At 38.0% G+C, this 21,457-nt stretch overlaps 1 protein-coding gene across 1 annotated transcript in view; it reads right to left on the bottom strand.

Annotated features, from left to right (window-relative positions):
* CCDC191 (coiled-coil domain containing 191) overlaps nt 1-21,457 on the bottom strand; it is a gene marked incomplete at both ends in the record, with an annotated part of 104,676 nt that overhangs the window by 10,999 nt on the left and 72,220 nt on the right. The window contains 3 exons of the mRNA XM_079705261.1: nt 967-1,112; nt 1,654-1,806; nt 5,908-6,051. Of these exons, the coding sequence (XP_079561387.1) occupies nt 967-1,112; nt 1,654-1,806; nt 5,908-6,051 (443 nt within the window). The remainder of the gene's footprint in view (nt 1-966; nt 1,113-1,653; nt 1,807-5,907; nt 6,052-21,457) is intronic.

Here is a 21,457-nt window from a genome sequence, read left to right as displayed (position 1 = left end):
GTAACTGGTGCTCCTAAGGAATGACATTAAATCACCAAAAAAGGACAGACCGTTCTCTCCAAGGGAAGGGCATAATGAAATTTAGAACATTTTTATCCAAAATGCTTCAGTTATAAAACAAAGAAAAAGCATACTTATATGGAATACCTTATTCCCCAAAGACACTGAATTAAATGTCATCACTGTATTATAAATATTAATATGACATATAGTATGATTCTACTTATATAAAGTTCCAAGTCTTGAAGGATGCATACTTAGGAGGTATAAATAAAAAGAAGTGCAAGGAAATGTATATCATAAAGGTCAGGAGAGTAGTTTACCTTCAGGAGGAAAAGGTGGGACCTTTGATGGGGAGGAGCCTGTGGGGACTTCTGGGGGCCAGCAGTGTCCTACTTCTCAACCTCAGGAGTGGTGATAGGGGTGTCCACTTTATAGTTCATTAAGCTGTATTTATAGGATTAAGCACTCATCTATATTTGTGTTATATTTCACAATAAATAATGTTTAAAAAAATTTAAACTTAAAGAAAAAACTATGACAAAGAACACAGTACCTCTATTTAGGTGTGTTTCATGTATTTCAAAATTCACTTTTTAAAAAAAATTTTTATTGGAGTATAGCTGCTTTACAACGTGGTGTTAGTTTCTGCTGTATAGCAAAGTGAATCAGCTACATGCACAGTTCACTTTATTCTCTTGCCGGTCCTGTGAGGAAGGGAGGGCAGGCATCCGCCTCCCCTTCCTCATTTTAAAGATGGGGACCCTGGAGTTCAAGGGGGTTACTCTCTTGTCTTCACCCATGCAGTCGGGGGGCGAGCTGGGACTCCCACCCCTGCCGGGTATCTCCGAGTGCCCAGCTCTCCTAGCCTCCACCTTATCTTTTCCGATACATCCCAGGCATAGAATCTATTGCAGAGCAATTGTGGAATCAGTGAGTGAATTTTCGTAGAGATGAAAACCTCACCTGTCACTGTGCTCCACTGCAACCTTGTGCTTGTTCTGGGAATCGATCCTGGCCTCCCTGACCGTGTTATACCAGGCCCTGAAAACCTTCTTCTGAAGAAAATGTACACACAGTGTTTGTACTTCTTCCTCGAGGTCAGTCAGGTACTGGGGATGAGAACAGGGAAAAAAGTGAGACAAATAACATCATAGACAAAGAATTCAAGCAAATAAACAGTACAAAAGGGAAAGAATCGAACCAGACACAAAACAAAGGACAGTGGAGGCATAAGGAGAAAGAATGATGTGGCAGCCAAGGCCATATCCTCTGTAAGGTATTAAAAGATAATAAATGGAATCAGAGGGACAGAAACAGTTATAAGACTGAGGGTGTAGGTTTCTAGTAAAACCACTTGAGCAATTATGGGACAAGAGAGAAGAAATTAGTATAAAAACAAAAGCTGATGTAATGACACATTACAGTTTATAGGGATACTCTCTATGTGAAAAGAAACGTGCTTAAGATTTTATACTAACAAAACATTGATTTGACATTTTCAAATTCATTTCAAAGCAGTGAATTGAATTGCCTCTTCTATATTGTTCTTGAAAAAAACATAATGACTGTTGACATCTGGAGTGCACCTAATTTTCTTACATAGGGTTGGGCAGAGGCATGTATTTAACACTCCCTTCATTGGGGACTTACCTGTAGCCAGCTCCGGATGACCCTCCTAAGTAATATTTGGGAATAAAATTGATCAGCTTTGGCCATCTTCCTAGCCAGGCTTTCCTGACTCCACTGGAACCAGGTCAGCAGGCATTTCCTCTGTAGGGCCAAAGAGTGATGTCCTTTGGCCACCTGGACAGTTTTTTAAATGAGAAAAGGAAATTATTCCTTATATGTTAAATCATTTAAGGAAATACACATCACCTTGGCAAGTGATGCTGTAAACCACATACAGGCAGTTACTAGAGAGAATAATCTTACGGACATTCACCTATATCCTAAAAGCTTTGACTACTGACTGTATTACATGGGGACTTTAGATTCACATCATGCATAGCCTTTCAATGCTGACTCCCTGAAGACCACAATGACCGGCTGGTTATTCAGGAAATAGAACAAACAACCTCCAAAACCATTCTGTCACTTGCACTGAGTTTTAAAGTGCATGGGTGGCAACATTCTTGGTTCCTTCTCCTGGAGCTTGGGCAGCAACTGCATAACAAACCTCTCTTTATTATGTGCTTAACCACTGTCTAATTGAGGAAATGCCAATACTTTCAATTAGTTTTGTAGAATGAGCTGTCACTAGCACTGAAATTTAGACATTATCAATAAACCACAAACCATTTGGTAGAAAAATAGCATGATGAATAATTTAATATCTTACCAACTTAAAGGGCTCAGAGTATCATTCTACCAAAATAAACATACAACTCAGACTTTATAGATTTTTTTTAAAAGTAACTGTTACATTCTCTTAAGAGGCAGAGGGAAAAGCCCTTCTCTCTTAGTCCTCCCCATTAGGCCTTTTTCTCAGTCTTGTCTCACCACTGAGCACTGTGAATGTGACTGATCTAAGTGAGTCCCTTGGCAGTCACACATACTGGCCAAAATGACCATCACAGGAGGTCTCTGTGACACTTGGGAGCCAAAAGGCAAGGGGAGCCAGAAACACACAACCTCCTACCCTCTCTGCTCTCCATCTTCTAGGAAAACACAGAGAACGAGGGAGGAAAAAGAAAGATAATCAGAAGATCCCTTAAAAATTCTGAAAACTGTTATTGGAACCAATGAAATATAGCACATGTGAGTTTAAGGGAAAATGCTAAATAACTCTTCTGAAAAAAACCAAAAACGTTATAAAGAAGCCAGAAACTGTTTAACTGGACCCTTTTTCTTTCTTAATTTTTTCTATCCCTTCCTGGATGTCAGCTCTGATGGATGAAGAAGATACTGCTTCCTCTTACTGTCCTCCAGAACTTTTCCTTTTACTTCTTTTTTTTTCCTAACTTACTTACTTCATTTTTTTTTTTTTTTTTTTTTAACTTTCAGGTGGTGGTTGGTATCTGCATATACCTCTGATTCCTACACAGCACAAAAGACATGCCTGAACTGGGCAGGATTTTTGGAGGAAGGGGTCGCTGAGCTCCATTCTAGCTTTGTAACCAATGTGCTGTGTGACCTTAAGCAAGTCAGTTTTCCTCTCTAAGACTCAGTCCCCTTATTTACAAATTGAAAGAGAAGGAGAGGATTACTAATATTCTAAAATTCTATTATCTTGTGTGGTAGGCTGAATAGTGGCCCTCAGGGATGGCCACAAACTAATCCCTGGAACCTGTATATGTTACCTTACATGGTAAAAGGGATTTTGCAGATGTGATTAAGTGAAGGATCTTAAAATGGGGAGATGATCCTGGATTATATGGGAGAGCCCTAAATGTAATCACAAAATTCTTGTAAGAGGGAGGCAGGAGGATCAGCATCAATATGAGATGTGACGTGAATGTAAGAGATTAGAGTGAATTGAGGAAGGGGCTATGGGCAATGGAATGCAGGCAGCCATCAGAAGCTGAAAAAGGAAACAGTTTCTCTCCTGGGAAACTCCAGAAGGCAGTTGTCTTGCTGACACTTTGACTTTAGCCCAGCAAGTCTGATTTTGGACTTCTGACCTCCAGAAATTTAAGATAATAAATTTGTGTTTTAAGCCACTGTGTTTGTGGTAATTTGTTATAACAGCATAGGAAACTAACACACTTGTTACAAACTAGAGAGGTGATTCTCAAAATGTGGTGCTCAGACTACTTGGATCAGAATCTCCTGGGCTACTTTTTTTTTTTTTTTTTTTTAATATTATAGTCTTTTATTCTACTGTTTTTTTTTTTTATTATTATTTTTTGGCCACGCCACGTGGCATGTGGGATCCTAGTTCCCCAACCAGGGGTCGAACCTACACCCCCTGCATTGAAAGCACAGAGTCTTAACCACTGGACCACAGGGAAGTCCCTGGGCTACTTTTTAAAAATGCAGATTCCCTGACACACCGCCCCCAGCCCCCTGGCCAACAACCCAGACCTACTGAGAACACTTGGAGGTGGGAACAGGAACTTGCATTTTTATAAGCTCTCCAGATGGTTTTATGAATAGGAAAATTTGGAAATGCTGGATTCAGATCTGTGTTCTCCTGTTTTTATTTTAATTAGGTTTTTCTATATTTAAGGCCTATAACTGTCATTTTGAACTCAAACTCCTGTTTCTTTTTATATTCTTATAAGTAAATTTTTAAAAATTTAATTTGATTATTCACCCATAGATTATTTTGTTTCTAAATTTTATACCTTTCCTGATTTTACTTGGTCAAAAACAGGGACCAAAAAACAAGAGCTGATAAGAATTTAAGAGTGAGTTTTTCTACTTCCTATCTGCTTTTTCTTTGTGTATTAATAATTAAAAACAAAGAAACAGACAAAAGCCAGAGAGAATAAAACAAAACTAGGAGCGCTCAATTGGATAACAAACTATCTGATATGACTAATGTTTGTTGTAGTATATTGCAAGAAGCAAACTTCCATTCAGATTTCATTTCCAGACTCATTCACTCAGAAAACTAAGGCTCAGCCCTCCCATATCATTATCAGGAAAACAGCAATGCTTGGGGCACAGATGGGTCAAGGCCTCCAAGAGGAGGCATCCTCATGCCCTCAGGCCTGACCACCACAAATTGGCCTCCTTAGCTGGTTTGAGATACTCAGTGGTTCCAGAACCACCAGTTAGGAGGCAGAGGACAAAAAATCAGAGACAGAAAAACAGTGGGGAGGGCATTTAGGGAAGACATAAAGAAGAAAAGAAAGTGTGAAAATAGGAAGAGAACAAAGAGAATGAAGGGTGAATAGACTGGCTAGGGGAGGAAAAAGAGTAGCCTAAGTCAGGTTCACAAAGGTACAACCTGCAGCATTACTGAATGTAGTGGGATTCTTATGATACCAGAGCATTATTGTTCATCTTTAGTCCTGGTTTTCATAACCAAGAAGATTAGCCTTACTTTTCAGTATTAACTTGGCCAAATGTGTAAATAAGAGTGGTCATAACTGGTAGGCATTACTGACCTTATTTTGAAATAGAATTCTAAAGATAACATTTTATCTATTTAGAGCTTTTGATCATTTAGTTAAATGCCGTGTTCTGTGCACTGGATAAATTTGAATTTCAGTGGTATTTGATTTCATTTATCCCTGTGTGGTAGAGTGGATGACTATTCCAGATAATAGGATCAGACACCCACACAGTTGCATGTGATTTCATCCTGTCTCCCAATGGAGTAAATGGAGCCTCTTTCTCCTCTCAGTGACCGTGAGTTTGACCCTATGACTTGCTGTGGCCAATGGAATGTTAGTGGACATGATACAAGCCAAGGTTTCATATGGGTTTACATAATTGGGTTTGGCCTTTGTATCTCAGACATTTGCCAGGTGAAAGCTTGCCCTGAATAACAGCTGGAGCCAGAAAGAGGCTGTGGAGAGATCTGAATTTGATCTAAACTGGCCCACAAACATGTGAGTGGGAAATAAATACCTGAGTTGTAAGCCACGATATTTCAGGGCTGTTTGTTAGGCAGCTTTATTGCAGCAGAAATCTGATTAGTATACCTTACAGTAATTATTTTTCCTTTATTACATAGCTATACACTGCTAAAATTGAGAGAGGCTTCTATTCATCCTACCTTGGAGGTCTCTAATAAAAAATGTACTCTAGTTTTTTCCAACCTGCTCAGTTACAGAAGTCTTTCTCTACCTTGGAAGACCAAATTCAAACTTTTATCTAAAACAAGTAAATATCCACACTCAATTCATTTATCTTTCTGACTTTTAAATCTCCAAACGATCTCCAAAGCCTCACTGGGTGTTTATTCTATTTTAAAGTCCACTTGCTGATTTTGGGGGGAGTGTGACACTCTACCTGGAGGTTTTGCTTGCTTTGCATTCTCAGTCTCTTCCAAGGCTCCAGACCTTTTTTTCTTAGCAATACGCTTTCATAATGTTCTTTGGCTACTGCTTCCAGCTGCTGGTTCCTCTTAATTCTCTTCTGCTTCTCTAGTTCTTTCTGGAAAAAATAAATAGGTAAAAATGCCAAGGAGGAACCAAAATAGTGACATAGGAGGTTCCTGAACTTCCCTCCTCCCTTGGATGCACTGAATGTATAGCTACACATGGAGCACTTCCCTCTGAAAGAAATCCAGAAACTAGCTGTGTGACTTTTCCACATCAAGCGAATGAGAAAATACCTACATTGATACATCAAAAATATTGACAGGAAAGGCTGAGACACAGGCTTGCCATAAACGCCACCCCTGGCTCAGTGCCCTATAATAGGGAGGGAACTCCCAACTCCCAGCTTCTTGCTAAGGAGTGAAGGATTTGGACTGCACATCTAGCACCCCAACTTTAAAGACAACCATTCAAGCAAGGGATGGGCCCCCAAAACACCAACAAGGCTTGTGTCCACGAGACACACAAGACTATAGCAAACAAAGAAACAGGTCTTATTGGATGAGAGTACTCACTGTGGCTATGCTCCTATACTCACTCCTATGCTCTCAGGACTCAGCCCTGAGAAAGCAGGCAAAAAACCCATTTCCCAGTCTTTCCCTGAAAGAGATTTGACTTCATACTTTACAAACTGCTGCCTGAGGGTCCAGATTCTAATTTAGCACGCATCTAGGAGCTGGCTGAGATCCTCTCCAGAGCATGAGGAAGCCTTTGGGTACTTCCTCTGCCTTCTCCCTCTGGCTCACTCCAAAGGTAAAACCAGATTGCTAGCATCTGTCTGAAAGGAGCTTGTACACACATTTTGCATGCTAACTTTTGTGACTGCCACCTGAGTGGGATGGGCCCCTGGACTGCCTGGCTCTGATAGCCAGTGGAACTTATATTCACAAGTCCCATAGGACTACGGCAAACAAGCAGGCTTTAAACAGGCACAGGAGAAACCCGCCCCCCCGCCCCCCCCATTGCCCTGGCCACCCAGCCCCATGGTTATACACCTGGGCTCAGTGAAAGGGAGCAGGAAAAACACACATCTCCTAGTTTCTCCCTGGAAGGGGCTTAACTACGTATTTTCACAGCTGCTGCCTGAGGGTACAGCTTCTAATCAGTGTGTATCAAGATGCTGACCTAGATCCTTTCTTTTGGGACACGGATAGGTCTTGGCACACGCTCAGATACGGGGAGCTACTAAGGACAAAGGCAGTGACAAAGGTTTGAGAGACAACCAGGAGCCTGGGCCAGGCTGATGAGATTCATCTTCTGCATGTGAGCACTCTGTCAAGGCTAGCAGAGGTGACTGTTTTATCTAATGCACAGAAACCAACCCAGAGAGTCAAGAAAAATGAAGAAACAGAGAAATATGTTCCAACCAAAAGAGCAAGATAAACCTCCAGGAACCAGTCTTAATGAAATGGAGATAAGTGATTTACCCAATAGAGTTTTCAAAGTAATGGTCATAAAGATGCTCACTGATGTCAGGAGAGCAATGCATGAACAAAGTGAGAATTTCAACAGAGGTAGAAAATATACAAATGTACCAAACATAAATCATACAGCTGAAGAATACAATAACTGAACAGAAAAATTCAACAGAGGGGTTCAACAGCAGACCAGATCAAGCAGAAAAAAAGATCAGTCAACTTATACAGAGCAGTGGAATTCAATTGGAGGAACAAAAAGAAAAAATAATGAGAAAAAGTGAAGATAGCCTAAGGGACTAATGGGACACCATCAAAGGGAGAATAAACATATTATAGGAGTCCCAGAAAGAGAGAAGAGAAAGGGGCAGAAAACTTATTCAAAGAAATACTGGATAGTTCAACTCCACATGGTCAGGCAGCTGGAAAGATGCTTAGCATCTGTAATCCCTTGGGCTTCAATGATACAGTCTTTCCCCAGTGCCAGTTCTAAATCTGCTCCATCCTGTAGTACTTTATCTGTGACTGTTTTTAACCACAAAATTCTGCTGATTAAAGAGGCAAATCCATATAAACTTGGCCTTTTAAACAATGCCTTCATTCTGTCGTAACCAGTCCCTCTTCCTTAACAACACTTTTCTTACTTATTAAACAACTTAGCAAAAGAGTTTTCCCAACTTCCTCTTTTATAAAATTTTATAGATCTTTCAAAGGGAAAAGTACTTTATCTCCATCTTTGTCTCATATTTCTCTACCTCTACACCTATGACAATATACAGAAACATTGGCATACCCTATTCTATAAAGCCAATTACTTCTTATTTTGCTCTAGTCTCATTATAGCCACGTTTCTTAGGTTTTGACCACTCCCTTTCCAGAATCTTGCATCATGAAACATGTGCACAGGGAACATTCCCCAGCACAGATCACATGCTAGGCCACAGAATAAGTCTCAATAAATTTAAGATTGAAATCATGTCAAGCATTTTTTTTCTGACCACAATGGTATGAATCTAGAAATAAAAAAAAAAAAAAAGGAAAAAAGAAAAAAAAGAAATACTGGCTGAAAATTTCCCTAACCTGGAGAAAGAAACAGATATCCAGGTCCAGGAAGCCCAAAAAGTACCAAATAAGATGAATCTAAAGAGACACACACCAAGACACTTTATAATTAAATTGTCAAAAATTAAAGACAAAAGAATCTTAAAAACAGCAAGAGAAAAGCAACTTGTTAGGTATAAGTGCATTCCTTATACACTGATAGTATAAGACTATCAGTGGATCTTTTGGGCAGAAATCTTGTAGGCCAGAGAAGTGAGATGTTATAGTCAAATGCTGAAAGAAAAAAACCTGCCAATTAAGTATACTCTACCCAGAAAAAATGTTCTTCAGAATTGAAGGAGAGATAGAGTTTTCCAGACAAACAAAAGCTGAAACAGTTCATCACCACTAGACCAGCCTTACCAGAAATGTTAAAGGGCCTTCTTCAAGTTGAAATGAAGAACACTAATAAGTAATATGAAAACATATGAAAGTATAAGCTCACTGATAAAGGTAAATATATAGTTAAATTCCGAATACTCTTAATATTGTAATGGTGATGAGTGAATCACTTAAAACTCTAGTATAGGTTAAAAGACAAAAGTATTAAAAATAACTATAACTACAATAACTTGTTAATTAGATACACAATATAAAATTGTGACCAATACATACACTATGGTGGGAGAAGTGTAAAAATGTAGAGTTTTTGTATGCATTTGAAGTTATCAGCTTAAAATAGACTGTTATAACTACGAGATGTTTTATGTAAGCCTCATGGTAACCATAAAGCATAAACTTATAGTAAATACACAAAATATTTATAAATCACAGCACAAATACATACAATCAAAGCACAAAGGAATAATGCAAGAGAGGAAGGAACACAGGAACTACAAAACAGCTACAAAATAATTAACAAAATGGCAATAGCTAGTCTACACCTATTAATAATTACTTTAAATGTATATAGATTAAATCCTTCATTCAAAAGACACAGGGTAGCTGAATGGATAAAAAAAACAAGACCCGGGGCTTCCCTGGTGGCGCAGTGGTTGAGAGTCCACCTGCCGATGCAGGGGACACAGGTTTGTGCCCTGGTCCGGGAAGATCCCACATGCCGTGGAGCGGCTGTGCCCGTGAGCCATGGCTGCTGAGCCTGTGCGTCCGGAGCCTGTGCTCCACAATGGGAGAGGCCACAACAGTGAGAGGCCCGCGTACCGCAAAAAAAAAAAAGAAAAAAAAGAAAAAAACAAGACCCAACTATGTGCTTTCTATGAGAGGCTCACTTCAGCTTTAAGGACACATAGAGACTGAAAGTGAAGGAATGGAAAAAGACATTCCATGCAAACAGGAACCAAAAGAGAGCAGGGGTAGTTATATTTACATAAGACAATATAGGCATTAAGCCAAAAATGATATCAAGGACAAAGAAGGTCATTATATCATGATAAAAAGGTCAATTCATCAAGAAGATGTAACAATTTAAAATATTTATGCATTCAACATTGGAGCACCTAAATATAAAGCAAATATTAACATTTTGAAGTGAGAAATAGACAGAAATACCATAAGAGTAGTGGATTTCAATAACCCACTTTAAACAATGGATAGAGCATCTAGACAGAAAATCAACAAGGATATATTGGACTTAACACATTAGATCAGATGGAATTAACAGACATATACAGAACATTTCACCCAACAGCAGCAGAATACATATTTTTCTCAAGTGTACATGGAACATTCTTCAGGATAGGTCATATGTTAGGCCATAAAACAAGTCTTAATAAATTTAAAAAGACTGAAATCATACCAAGCATATTTTCCAGCTACAATGTTATGAAATTAGAAATCAGTTACAAGAGGAAAACTGGAAAATTCATAAATATGTGGAGATTAAACAACATGCTTGTGAACAACCAAGGGTCAAAAAAGGAATCAAAAGAAAAATAAAATAATAAATTAAAAAATATCTGACAAAAATGAAAATAGAAACACAACATACCAGAACTTATGGGATGCAGCAAAAAGCAGTTCTACGACGTAAGTTTAAATTCGTACATTAAGAAAAAAGAAAGATCTCAAATAAACAACCTAACTATACACACCTCAAGGAACTAGAAGAAGAACAAACTAAGTCCAAAGTTAGTGGTAGGAAGGAAATAAAGATCAGAGCAGAAATAAATGAAATAGAGAGTAGAAAGACAATTAAAAAGATCACAGAAACTAAGAGCTGTTTTTTTAAAAAAAAAAAACAAGACAGACAAACCATTAGCTAGACTAAGGGAAAAAAAAAAAGACAAAACGAGAAATGAAAGACATTACTACAGAAAACTGAGAAATACTAAGAATCCTAAAAAAAACTACTATAAACAATTAGATGCCAACAAGTTAGATAATCTAGAAGAAATGGATATATTCCTAGGAACATGCAACCTACTAAGACTGAATCATGAAGAATTAGAAAATCTTAATACACGAATTACTATAGACTGAATCAGTAATCAAAATCTTGGATTTGACAGCAAAAGCAAGGGCAACAAAAGCCAAAATGAATAAGCAGGACTACATCAAACTAAAAAGCTTCTGAACAGCAAGGGAAACCATCAACAAAATGAAAAGGCAACCTATAGAATGGGAGAAAATATTTGCAACCACATATCCAATAAGGGGTTAATATCCAAAATATATAAGGAACTCATATAACTCAATAGCAAAAACCTCCAAAAAACTCATTTGAAAAAATGGGTAAATGATCTGAAGAGACATTTTTCCAGAGAAGACACACACAAATGGCCAACAGGTATGTGAAAAGGTGCTCAGCATCACTAATTATCAGGGATACACAAATCAAAACCACAATGAGCTATCACCTTACACCTGTTAGGATGGCAATTATCAAAAAGACAAGAGATAACAAATGCTAATGAGAATGTGGAGAAAAGGGAACGCTTGCACACTGTTGGGGAATGTAAACTGGTACAGCCACTGTGGAAAACAGTATGGCGGTTCCTCAAGAAATTGAAAATGGAACTACCATATTATCCAGCAATCCTACTTCTGAGTATATATCCATAGGAAACAAAATCACTGTCTCAAAGACATATCTGTACTCCTATGTTTATTGCAACATTATTCACAATAGCCAAGGAATGGAAACTAGGTATCCATCGATGTATGAATGGATAAAAAATGTGCTATAGATACACACAATGGAATATTATTCAGCCTTAAAAAAAAAGGAGGAAATCTGGTCATTATTGACAACATGGATGAATTTTGAGGGCATTATGCTCAGTAAAATAGGCCAGAAAGAGAAAAACAAAAATACTAAGTGATATCACTTATATGTGGAACCTTAAAACAAAAATGGGTTGAAATTGTAGAAACAGAGTAGGATGGTGACTGTCAGTGCCTTTGAGGTGGGAGAAATAGGTAGCGCCTGGAAAAATGGTACAAACTTTCAGTTACAAGATGAATAAGGTCTGAGGACCTAATCTATAACACAGTAACTATAGTTGATAACATTTCATAATTGAAACTTACTGAGAGGAGAAAATAAGCGTTCTTACACACACACACACACACACACACACACACACACACACACATACAATAAGTATGTGAGGCGATGGATATATTAATTAACCCAGTGGGAATCCTTTTACAATGCCTACATATATCAAATCATCATGTTTTATGTACATTTTAAGTATATTACAATTTTGTCAATTACACCTCAATAAAACAAAAAAAAATGCAATGACCTAAAAACTCATGAATTTCATTTCAACAAATAGCTAATTACTTTAATTTGAATATGTAACCACTAAACAGCATGTTAATCATGGTAACAGAACACTGGAACATTAAAAAAAAGGAAACAATTCTGCAAAGAGGGTGAGGAAAAGTTCCTCATGAATCCTGCAAGAATCAGGGCTATGCATATCCTTGGATTTATTCAGCACTGTTCACAGAAATGATTTACATCTCACCAAGTTACTAGAAAGTAAAACAGTTAGGAGAGCAATCAGTATTTTCCCCTTATTATTACGGGAAACGTAGCAATATAGCCCCTTCATTTAGATCATGGGATAGAAATTTATATATGAATAATTCTATTCAAATTTAAAGATACTTCATACTCCATTAAAAGTCTAGTGATGGCTGTTATGCAAGTCACAGGAGCAAAAGCAAAGACTTCAGACTGTCTTCACAGTAGTTGTCAGTCTCTGCAGTAAAAATCACTAATTTAAGCTTCTTTTTCTTTATCTGACACAATTTCACTTCAAGAAAACAGTTGTGGTGAATTGGCTGATTCTGACAAGCTACTTAATTGCCTGAGTCTTCTCTGAGAAAAAAAAATGAGAGATAGGGCACTGGAACATTTCTAAGGTGGAAAGGAGATTTGCTCTGATCTTCCAATCCAAACTACCTTTATCTGTATGCATTCCTCAATGAATATGAAATGTCCATATTCTCTAAAGGATTCAACCAAAATTACCTTCATAATCTTTATTATAGACAGTTGAGACATTGAATTGAACGGACAGAAAAATTATTGTCGAGAATTTTCTTATGACCAACAAGAGGAAGCTGAGAGTTAAGTGGGGAGGAAAATGAAAGCTGGCCATTTTCACATCCACTGAAATGTCCCTGTAGCATCGAGGCAGCAGTTGCAACTTGTAGACAGGAATCTAACACAGTAAGCCTCCGGAGAAGCCCTCAGGCTCGGCCAACCCTGTTCACACACACACCTAAGTTATCTTCCTAGAATTACAACTCTATGGCTGGTGTCGTAGGCTCTGAAGGAAAACCATTTTCATGTGGCTTGTGGAGGAAAATGGCCTGTTTATTTATTTAAAAAAAATTTTATTGGCATATAGTTGATTTACAATGTTCTGTAGGTTTCTGCTCTACAGCAAAGTGAATCAGTTATACATATACATATATCCACTCTTTTTTAGATTCGTTTCCCATATAGGCCATTACAGAGTATTGAGTAGAGTTCCCTGTGCTATACAGTAGGTCCTTTTTAGTTATCTATTATATATATAGTAGTGTGTATATGTCAATCCCAATCTCCCAATTTATCCCTCCCCCACCTTACCTGCTGGTAACCATTAAGTTTGTTTTCTACATCTGTAACTCTGTTTTGTAGATAAGTTTATTTGTACCCTTTTTTTAGATTGCACATATAAGTGATATCATATGGTATATTTCTGTCTCTGTCTGACTTACTTCACTCTGTAGTGACAATCTCTAGGTCCATCCATGTTGCTGCAAATGGCATTATTTCATTCTTTTTTATGGCTGAGTAATATTCCACTGTATAAATATATGTACCACAGCTTCTTTATCTATTCCCCTGGTGATGGACATTTAGGTTGCTTCCATGTCTTGGCTATTGTAAATAGTGGTACAATGAACATTGGGGCACATGTATCTTTTCAAATTATGGTTTTCTCTGCATATATGCCCAGGAGTGGGATTGCTGGATCATATGGTAGCTCTAGTTTTATTTTTTTAACGACCCTCCATACTCTTCTCCATAGTGGCTGTACCAATTTACATTCCCACCAACAGTGCAAGAGGGTTTCCTTTTCTCCACACCCTCTCCAGCATTTATTGTTTGTAGATTTTTTAAAAGTGTACTTTTCCATGGAAAAATAGAAAGAAAAACATTTAATAAATCAGATATCTGCTTGAGCCAAAATTTTGTATTCATATGCAGCAATTTACTTTAAATGTGTATTTCCTCCCTTGATTAAGGTTTCCCAGTAGAGTTGGCTGTATTTCATTACTATTACTGTATTTTCCATTTCCTTGTATAGAAAATGTCCATAACACCTGCATCCAAGGTTTATTGGGAGGATTACATGAAATGATGCTGTCTGCCTTGAGATGGCATTTATACTGGGGATCTATGCAGCTAGGGTTTCACAGAGCATAATTCACTCAGGCTAAAAAGGGACACAAAGTCAGGGTATCTTTCTGATTTAAATTATTCAACAAACGATATGCAACAAATAAGACTCATTTGAATATATATATCTCTCTCTCCACCACTACTGCTTTGAAAGAAAGACAAGGAATTACAGCAAGAATTAAGAAGAATACAGGGCAGTCGACACCATTCCCACACTCTGCCTTCCATCCATTATAAGCCACCCTTTCATTGTGCTCTGGAATGTATTCCCAGTTAGGCACTCCTGTAATTTATAGTCTTTGCCCTCTTGTATCATGAATTTCTCCCTCGCTACTAGATCATTCCCATCAATATGCATATATGTGCTGATACCTCCCATCTTTTAGAAAACAAAATAACACTCAAAAGACCAACTGCCAACAGAAAAAAAAATCCTTCTTCGACCACATGTGACCCCTATTATATGGGCTCCCTTCCACTGAAAACACTCATCTATGTCATGAATAATCTCCATGTTGCCAAGTCAAAGTTTCACTTGTCTGTCCTCTTTTTAATTGAACCCAGCAGCATTTAGCCCAGTTAAACACCATCACTTCCTTCCAGAAATACTTTTTTCTCTCAGCTTTTCAATAAACAATTCTCCTGGTACGCTTTCTACCTCACTAGCTCCTCATCCTCTGAGTAGTTATTCATATATTCTAGGACTTAGTCCTGGATCCTCATATTTCTTCTCTATCCAGACAATCTCCCAAGTTGATTTCATTCACTTCCAGAGCATTAAAAACACTGACATGTTTTTGACTCCCAGGTTCCTTACTACAATCTTGATGTCCGGGCTTATATATTCAACTGCCTATTTGACATGTTCATTTGGATGTCTAATAGGTATCTCACATTTAACCTGCCCTTGTGGACCTTACAGAGGCCTCCTCAGCATCTAGCAGCTCAAATATCACTTCTTCAGAGAGGCTTTCCCCATCTTGCTTTCCCCATTATACCTCTCCCTCTACTTCTTAGTTATTATCTTGTTTATTGCCTGTTTTCCCCAACGAGCATATAAGCTTTATGAGGGCAGGGCTATTGTCTGTCTTCTCCACTTCTCTAATATCTAGAACAATGCCTAGCACATAGTAGATGCTCTACATATATTTGTTAAACGAACAAATATGCTTGCTAAGCAATTATGAAATACTTCAAATCTTGCCTGGTCTTCTCTGGTAAATTTATCTTTCCACCATAAACTTCATCAACTGTCTATTAATACAAAGCATATTTACACAGCCATAAAAGTTACTGCCTGATAAGTATTTCTAGAATACTTTTAATAAAAATAAAGCAATGGGATGTTAAAAGGAATTTAGATTATCTTCAAAAGATCATTGTGTGAGACCTGTGACTGGCCACCGTACTGCTGCACCTGATAGGCTATCCTTTCAGGGTCACAGGGACATTAGCCACCACCTGGAGCATCACTGACCATGCTGCCATAGGTGGTACTTCTGCCATTGCTAAAGTGGCCCCTCTCTGAAGAATGCAGTATTTGTAGATACAGGCGAACTGTAGGTAACAAGAATCTTTCACAGAGGGCAGCCACGTCTAGACCTTGAACCACTTCTTTTTTGTTTTGTTTTGTTTTTTTGGGTTTTATTTTTTGGCCATACCGCGCGGCTTGTGGGATCTTAGTTACTCGACCAGGGATTGAACCAATGCCCTCGGCAATGACCACTGGACCTCTGGGGAATTCCCACCTCTTTTTTTTAATATGGAGGACAAATTTGTCATGGGCTTATCCCTGAGGAATTCTTCCAGTTCTGTATCCTAAAACTGGTATCACAGAACTGATCTTGTGTTTTCTACCCAAAGAAATATATGTGATTGCTAGAGACCTTTATCAACAGTCTCATCTACGTAATTAGAAAGAAGTATGGTACCTCTGTTGGACAATTTGCTGATAAACTTAATGAGCAAAAACAGCCCAACTAGAAGACAGGAAGCAGGCTTCCATCAAACACATCCAGGATGCAACTGATTTGGACAAGCCACAGCAGGCACTGGTTGAGAAGTGTCACTAACTTTTTTGATGTTCAGAGGAATAACACTGCTATGGCCTGGGAGGCTGCTTACTGGTAATGGCTGTATAAAGTATATAGGAGGTCAAGAATCACCTGTGCAGAAAATGATGCATCAAAAGGAATACAACCACATGATAAACTGGGTAGAAAAACACATTGTGCAGAGCATCTTTGCTCAGAAGCAAAAGGAAACAATTGCCAAGTGCATTTTAGATCTAAAGCTGCTCCCAAAGAAAGCTCAAACAAGTCAGTCTATAAATGCATCCATCTCAATTGACACAGCTACAAACAGCTGATTTACTAAATGGAAACCAGTCTATGTGACAAAATCTTTTTGTCTGTTGTTGTAGACTGAACTTACATTTTACCTTTCATAAACAAGAAAAGATTTGGGCTTGGATAGTGAGAGAAACAGAACAACCTATTGGCCAGTAATGTATTTCTCATCCTTCTTGCTCTGTATAAGCAGTTTGCTTCCAGCAAGAAACAAGCTGGACAGATAGATAACAAATTAGTGACTTTTTATGAACCAATCAGAGAACTGAAGCCATCCCCAAATCTGGAGACAGGCACCTTCAGGGAGACACAACACCCAAGCATTTGCTTATCTGAGGCAGAAGCCACCCTACACCATGAGCCAGTAAGATCATTAAGCTAGAAATCTGGCTAACTGCTGGAGGCCAAGGGTGGGCCGGCATGAGAGGGGTGAAGCTCCCGGGGGTCACAGTCATAGGGAGGTTCCTACCTTTTTGCTGTAGGAACTCCACCAGGCTCTCACAGAGAGGATCAGGGAAAATCCGGATAAAGTCCCCACCGTGGTTCTAGCTGGGGGAGAGGAACAGCAATCACTGCAAAATCTGCCCCTACTCTTCTCCGTGGCTTCATCTGCAAGCAGCGCCACCTGAAGCACTAGTGTAATGTCACTGCAGCTGGGGGAGGGGAACTCTGCCCAGACCAGCCTCCCTATCTCACTCAAGTGAAGAAGGACCCTCACAGAGGGAAGGGCTTCAAGGTCACAGACCAAGACAGTGGATACTGAAAGAAGGGAACACAGGGGCAGGGAGAAGCTCTGCCCCTAGAGTAGGAGCAGAAATTCTTCCGAATGGCCAATACTGTGCACTCAAAAGAGAACGTTAGAGAATGCTCCCCTCATCCACACCACTCCAGCACTCTAGCAAACCTCTAGTAATAACAGAGGAGTACAGCTGGAGGATTGAAAGAGACAGATATTCTCAGGGAACAGCACAAAGGGAAGACCTAAAGCCAAAAGAGAGGATAAAAAAAAAGTCACTAGTGAACACTTAAGTCTATGGTGCCCATAGCAACAACAAACCTCAACAATGGTAACCATAGCAACAACAAACTTCAAACATAGCCCAACTCCTGGCTACATTAACACAAGTCTCCACACTAAAGGCCCATTTGTCTCAGTTTCTATTAACCTGTACATGTCTGGCTTTCAACAACAAAAGAATCAGACATATTAAAAGACAAGAAATAAAGTCGGAAAAGATAAAGCCATCATTAGAACAACACTCAAATATGAAAGATACTGGAACTATCAGAGAGGAAATTTTAAATAACTTATGATAATATTAAAAGCTCTAATGGAAAAGGCAGTCATCATTCAAGATTAGATAGGTTATTTTAGCAGAGATATGGAAACTATAATAAAGAGTCAAATGAAAATGCCAGAAATCAAAAACACACGGCAATAGAAATGAAGAGGGCCTTCAATAGGCTCATCACTAGACTTGATACAGCTGACGAAAGTATCAGGTTACTTGAAGTTGGGGCAATAGAAATGATATAAACTGAAAAGCAAAGAGAAAAAAAAGAGTGAAAAAAACCAGAGCATTGAAGAGCTGTGGGACAATATCAGACAATGCAATACAAGTGTTAACTGGGATCTCAGGAGAAGAAAAAATGGGGCAGGTAAAATATTTGAAGAAATAATGGGTAAAACACATCCTAAAATTACAGATAGACACAAAACCACATACCTAAGAAACTTAGAGTCCACCAAGCAAGGAAAACAAACAAACAAACAAACTTACTATACCTAGACATATCATATTCAAATTGCTAAAACCCAAAGACAGAAAGAATCTTGAAGGCAGCTGGAGGAAACCCATCGTACCTACTCTTATGGATTTAATGTTTTTGTTCCCCTCCAGATTCATATGTTGAAGTCCTAAAGCCACAACACCCACCGCCCCAGTGTGGCTGTATTTGGACATGGGGCTGCTAAGGAAGTAATTAAGGTAAGATGAGGTTCTAAGGGTGGGATTAGTGTCCTCATAAAAAGAGACACCAGAGAGCTCACACACTGTCTCTCTCCCTCTCTGTGTACATGCACCGAGGAAAGGACGTGCGACGACACACTGAGAAGGTGGCCTTCTACCCGCTTGGAAGAGAGCTCTCACCAGAAACCAACCATGCTGTCACTCTGATCTTGGACATCCAGCCTCCTAGACTGTGAGAATGTTAATTTCTGTTGTTTAAGCCACCTGCCCTGTGGTATTTTGTTAGGGCAGCCTGAGCAGACTATGATATCTACAAAGGAACAAAGATAAGAATTAAAGCGAACTTCTTGCCAGAAACCAGACAAGCAAGAAGACAACAGAGTGACATTTTTAAAGTGTTGAAAGAAAAAAACTGTAAAACCAGAATTCTATCAATATACCCTGTGAAAATGCCCTTCAAAAATGAAGGAAAAATAAAGAATTCTCAAACAAATAAAAACTAAGGGAATTCATTACCAGTAGACCAACCCTGTAAGAAATGTCATAGGACATTCTTCAGGCAGAAGGAATATGACATAGCTTAAAAACTTAGACCTACACAAAGACATAAAGAGCACCAGAAATGGAAGAAATGAATGTAAAATATAATTTTCAGCTTATTTTTAAATACGCTGAAATATAACTGTAAAGCAATAACAGTGACAAGGTGATGGGTATTTATAATATATATAAAAGTTAAATATATGACATATATGACAATAATGGTGAGAGACTCAATCTTCCCCCTGAGATCTGGACTAAGGCAAGGATATCTTCTCTCAGTACTATTCAACCTTGCACTGGAAGTCCTAGCTAGTGCAATAAGGTAAGAAAAAGAAAGAAAAGGCATACAGATTGGAAAGGAAGAAATAAACTGCCTTTATTGGCAGACAATATGGTGGACTATGTAGAAAATCCTCCCAAAAAAATCTACCAAAAAACTTCCTAGAATGAATAAGTGAGTTTAGCAAGGTTGCAAGATACAAGGTCAACATACAAAAATGAACTGTGTTCCTACCTACTAGCAATGAATAAATGGAATCTGAGATTTTAAAAAGATGTCATTTGCAATAGCACCACAAAAATAAGTACTTAGGTATAAATCTAACAAAAAATATATAAGATATGTGGAAAGCTATAAAATACTCATAAACAAATCAAAGATCTAAATAAATGGAGAGCTATATCATGTTCACAGATTAAAGACCCAATGTTGTTAAAATGTCAATTCTCCCGATTTGATCTATACATTCAATATGATCCCAATCAATCTCAATACAGTCCCAAATGTAGCAAGCTTTTTTATACAAATTGACAAGCTTGTCAATTTATATAGAAAGAACAAGAAACTAGAATAGCCAAAACATTCTGAAAAAGAAGAATAAAGTGGAAAAATTCACATTGTGAGACTGCAAGATTTACTATAAAGCTACAGCAATCAAAGATAATGTGGTACTGGCAAAGGACTACACATAAAGATGAAGAGAACAGAATAGAGCCCAGAAATAGTCCCACATAAATGCAGTCAACTGATTTTTGACAAGAGTATAAATGTAATTCAATGGAGAAAAGAGAGCCTTCTCAACAAATGATACTGGAACAAATGGATGTCTATATGCAAAAAAAATAAACTTGATACATACTTCACACCTTATGCAAAAATTATCTCCAAATGGACAACAGATCTAAATGTAAAACATAAAACTATAAAACTTCTTGAAGAAAATATGAGAGAAAATCTGAGTGACCTTGGATTTGGAGATTAGTTTTTGCATATAATACTAAAAGCACATCCAGTGAAAGAAAAAAAATCAATAAATTGGACTTTATCAAAATTAAAACTTTTCCTCTGTGAAAGTCGCTGTTAAGTGAATTAAAATACAAGCCACAGACTGGGAGAAAATATTTGCAGTCACGTATCTAGTAGAGGACTTGGTCCAGAATATATAAAGAACTCTTAAAACCCAGTAAGAAATAACTTAATAAGATAATAAGCAATAAGAAATAACAACTCAATAAGAAAATAACTCAATTGAAAAATGGGTCAAAAAGATGTGAACAGACAGTTCACCATATAAGACATGTAGAAGGCAAGTAAACAAATAAGATGCTCAACATTATTTGTTGTTTGGAAAATGCAAATAAACACCACAATGAGATACCACTCATGACACACCTATTAGAATGCTTAAAATGCAAAAAACAAGCAAACAAACCAACAAACAAAAGGACAATAACAATTGCTGACAAGGATGTGGGACAAGAGGAACTTTCTGGTGGGTATGCAAAACAGTGCAGCAACTTTGGAAGAGAATTTGGCAGTTTCCTAAAAAGTTAAACATAGACTTAGCATACTACCAAGGAACCACACTTCTAGGTGTTTACCTAAGTGAACTTAAAACTTATGTCTAAACAAAAACCTACATGTGAATGTCTGTAGCAGCTTTATTCATAATCGCTAAAAACTGGAAGCAATATTAACAGAGGAATAGAGAAACAAATTATTTCAGAATAAAAAGGCTATTTTTTAAAAATGGCCTTCAGCATATAAATAAAAAGGTTTTGAAGAATTATGAATAACAAGTGAAAATACTCATGATAAAATCCTAAATGAAAAAAGCAGCTGAAAAACTATATACACCTATACACACAAATTATCAACTTAACTATTAAAAAAGAGCTGCATCTAGGGGCTTCCCTGGTGGCGCAGTGGTTG

Source organism: Hyperoodon ampullatus, assembly GCF_949752795.1.
Source record: "Hyperoodon ampullatus genome assembly, chromosome: 5".
In the NCBI taxonomy this organism is placed as follows: Eukaryota; Metazoa; Chordata; class Mammalia; order Artiodactyla; family Ziphiidae; genus Hyperoodon; species Hyperoodon ampullatus.
This window is presented reverse-complemented; position numbering and strand designations above follow the sequence as displayed.